Genomic DNA, 3,956 nt, shown 5'->3' with positions numbered 1-3,956 from the left:
TTCAGGAAGGCCCAGTTAGGATATCCACATTGCTCTAGAGCCTGTCTTGTGTAGGATTTCTCCTTCTGCCTGGCTCCTGAGCTAGAGGGGATGCTGTCTGCTCTGTGGTACAGAGTCCTGATGACTCCTAACTTGTGCTCCAAAGGGTGATGGGAGTCAAACTGCAAATACTGGTCTGTGTGGGTGGGTTTGCGGTACACCTCAGTTTGCAAATGTCCTCTATCAGAGACTGAGACCTCACAGTCCAAGAAAGCCAACCTGCCATTTTTTACATCTTCTCGTGTGAACTTGATGTATTTATCCACAGAGTTGATGTGGTCAGTAAAATGTTGGACTTCCTGTGTTAATGTGTTATGTGTTATGTGTTAATGTGAATGTGTTAAATTGTAGAGACTTACCTGCAACACGAGTTGGGAGTGAGACATGTATCAGCTGCAGCTCCTTCCTCCTCCTCGTGACTCCGACATGTTTAGGTTTCATCTCCGTGGTTCTCCCGTGTCATGTCGGCGATTTTCAAAGCTGCATGTTTATCATTTTTAATCTTTGTGAAGTTCTCTCACACTTTGGAGGACTTGGGTCGAACAGTTTTCGCTGCGTTGGTCATTTGTAAAATTTACTTAAATTTCCTTTGAAAACAGACTCTGCTTTGCTCCCCCCTCGCTCTGTTCAACTCGCGCTGCAGAGATTTTTTTTTTCAAACTTTATTCAGTCAGTCAGCATTGACAATGAACTGCCTGTGAACAAAACGAAACGGCTCTGCAGCGCCGTGAAAGATGCATGTTGTGGATAGGTGCAGCACGGGATCACGTGGTGTTGGTAGTGATTATAGATCACCTGTTGCTCACTTGGGAGGGGATTGTGGCGAGTGGGTGATGGGGGAAGTCTACTTTTTGCTGACAATGTTGTAACGACTGTCAAAGAGTCGCTGAGCAGCTGAGTAGGGGAATCATTTGTTGACGTGCCAGCTGATTAGATCTTACATCCACTTGATTTTATTGTCATGCAGAACGTCAGTGAATTACAATAATCCGTGTCCAAGGGCATCATTAAAACGGATCCGCCGCTTTAAGCGTGTATGGATTTTGTCTTTGATCACTGTTTAAACCGGCGGATCCGTTTTAATGATGCCCTTGGACACGGATTATTGTAATTCACTGACGTTCTGCATGACAATAAAATCAAGTGGATGTAAGATCTAATCAGCTGGCGCGTCAACAAATGATTCCCCTACTCAGCTGCTCAGCGACTCTCTTTGACAGTCGCTACAACAATGCATAATCGCGCGACACAACAAATCGATAACGAAATTCGTTGTTGCAGCCCTACTTATATGTTTTATTTAATTAAACCTGCATATAAATATTCCCAGCGGTCCTAACAGTCCGGTTCTGTTTGTTTGGTTTAGGTTTGCTGCCAAACTCATATCTGGTGTTCTCGACTTCAAGGCGATGATCGACAAGTGAGTCCGCTCCTCATCCTGGTCCTGTTCCTGGTTCCCTCAATGTTTAAATCCTGACCCGGTTTGTGTTCCAGTGAGACTCTCCCAGTGGAGTTCTTGGGAGGGCAGCCTCTGTGCATGAACCAGTACTACGAGGTGCTCTCGTCCTGCCGGATCCCCGGCTTGAAGAGGGACTCGGTGGTGAATCACGCCAAGAGTTCGCTGCCGCCCAAACACATCACTGTGGTTAACAACTTCCAGGTGAGGAGAGCCTCAATTTTCTGAGGATCCACCTGCTGGTGCCTGATGTTTGGCTTTTGTTCCTCAGTTCTTTGAGCTAAATGTGTACAACAGCGACGGGTCGCCGCTGTCCTCAGATCAGCTGTGCATTCAGCTGGAGAGGATCTGCAGTGCTGCGCAGGAGACCAGCGCCGAGCCCGTCGGCATCCTCACCACTCTGCATCGAGACATTTGGGGCAAAGCTTACCTGAACCTTATGAAAGGTGAATTCACTGACCTCTGACTTTTGACCCGAGCTAAAGAAGTCTGAACTGTTTGTTGTAGTTCTCCTCCTTCACCAGTAGAGGTCAGTCATGATTCAGACTCCAGACTCCTCCTATATATATGTTTATATATTTTTCTCTTTAATTTACTCATTGATTGTTGTTGTTGTTGTTGTTGTTGTTGTTGTTGTTGTTGTTGTTGTTGTTGTTGTTGTTGTTGTTGTTGTTGTTGTTGTTGTTGTTGTTGTTGTTGTTGTTGTTGTTGTTGTTGTTGTTGTTGTTAAGCACTTTGATAACAGGTTCTGTTTTAAATGTGCTCTATAAATAAAGTTGACTTGACTTGACTTGACTTTACTGTTGACGAGCCTTTGGATGCTTTTGGCTAGTCTTTTTGACTGGCTTTTGGCTACTTTTAACTAGGGACCGATCCACATCCACATCCATTTTTTCATGGATATCGGCCGATACCAATCCCGTTCTGATATCATCATCATTATTGATTTTATATGAGTCTGTAATAATCTTCTTTCTACAGGCAAGTACAAGTTGTACAAATATATGCATGCATGTCCAAAAAAGCAACTTAAAGTAAGTTTTATTTATGTTGGATAAGTTTCAAAATTAGAATTAAATCCTGCTAACACATGTATTTTTTATTCCTAGTTTTAAAGTCAGTCAGTCAGAGAGTTTTATTGTCATACACACCACGTGTGTGGTGAGATTATGTACACAGGGTCCCAGTTAAATTGAATTGAATTGAATTGATAATTTTATTTCAGACAGACATTTCACCAACAAAACATAATAATAAAGACTTTCATGTTTCTAAGTGTAAATACAATATCTTATTATTAAATATACATACTCAATTTTTATATACTCAAATACATGTAAATGCTTCACTTTTTTGGTGACTGAGTCTGAAAAGGAGTATGATGAAGTTTAACTTATATAATCATACCCCTTTTCCATTCATTAATTCATAGCATAAATAGTCTTCCTGTTGCCAGTATCCTTTCCAAAAGTAATAATAATTAAAAAAAAGTAATAATAATAATAATAACTATAATACTATTTTCTGGACCAGATGAAAGTAATATATACACACATAGATATACATACACATCTACCTGCATAAATACATAGATAATATATACCTATTTACACACCCACATATGTTTACATACACATACACAAACCAGCACCCAATTGCCCAATTAATCCACAGTTCTATAATTACCAGCCAATTCATCACCCCTGTTCATCCTTGTACTTTTGAATAATAACCATTTTGAGTCTTTTCTTAAAACACCTCATGCTTGGACTTTGCTTCAACTCTTTGGTGAGTTTATTCCAGATCTTCACACCAATGACAGAAAAGTACATTCTTTTCATTGTTGTTCTAACATTCAAAGTTCTGAAATTTAGGTTTTCTCTATAGTCATATCTCCAGAATCATTTTTGAATATTTTCTGGTAATAGTTTGTTTCTAACTTTATACATAAATAGTGCAGTTTGAAACTCTACCAAATCTGTGAGTTTCAGGAAATAAGAATCTATAAATAAATTGTTGGTATGACATTAAAAATCAACCTTGTGAACTATTCGAATGGCTCTTCTGCAATGTGCATAATGGTTGAAGTGAAGTTTTGTAAGTGTTGCCCCAAATTTCCACACAGTAACTTGGATATGGCAAAATAAGTGAACAGTAAATAATATGAAGGGCAGAAGAATTTAGAAATTTTCTATCATTAGAGAGAACTACAATACTTCTATCCTGATGCATGCTCAATAATCCAGGTAGAAAAAAATCTAAAAAAGTTAAATCTGGTCCTCTGGACATTCAAAAAAAAAAAAAACTAAGCAAATCAACATAAACAGTTAGAAACATTTTGTCTCTCATCCGAGAGACTTCCTCAGTCTGAGGAACTGTATTCAGCTTTGTCTCTTAAATAGCACCGTCTCAGAGTGGATCAACCAGTTTTGCTGCTGACAACCAAAACCAGCTGATCACA

At 39.6% G+C, this 3,956-nt stretch overlaps 1 protein-coding gene across 1 annotated transcript in view; it reads left to right on the top strand.

Moving 5' to 3' along the window:
* Window positions 1-3,956, top strand: part of LOC119424903 (carnitine O-acetyltransferase) — a 73,581-nt gene that overhangs the window by 34,980 nt on the left and 34,645 nt on the right. The window contains exons 4-6 of the mRNA XM_037692414.1: window positions 1,406-1,459; window positions 1,534-1,699; window positions 1,767-1,941. Of these exons, the coding sequence (XP_037548342.1) occupies window positions 1,406-1,459; window positions 1,534-1,699; window positions 1,767-1,941 (395 nt within the window). The remainder of the gene's footprint in view (window positions 1-1,405; window positions 1,460-1,533; window positions 1,700-1,766; window positions 1,942-3,956) is intronic.

Source organism: Nematolebias whitei, chromosome 18, assembly GCF_014905685.2.
Source record: "Nematolebias whitei isolate Nwh7 chromosome 18, NemWhi1, whole genome shotgun sequence".
Taxonomy (NCBI): domain Eukaryota; kingdom Metazoa; phylum Chordata; class Actinopteri; order Cyprinodontiformes; family Rivulidae; genus Nematolebias; species Nematolebias whitei.
The sequence above is the reverse complement of the archived record's forward strand: the minus strand, read 5'-3'. Positions and strand labels throughout refer to the sequence as shown.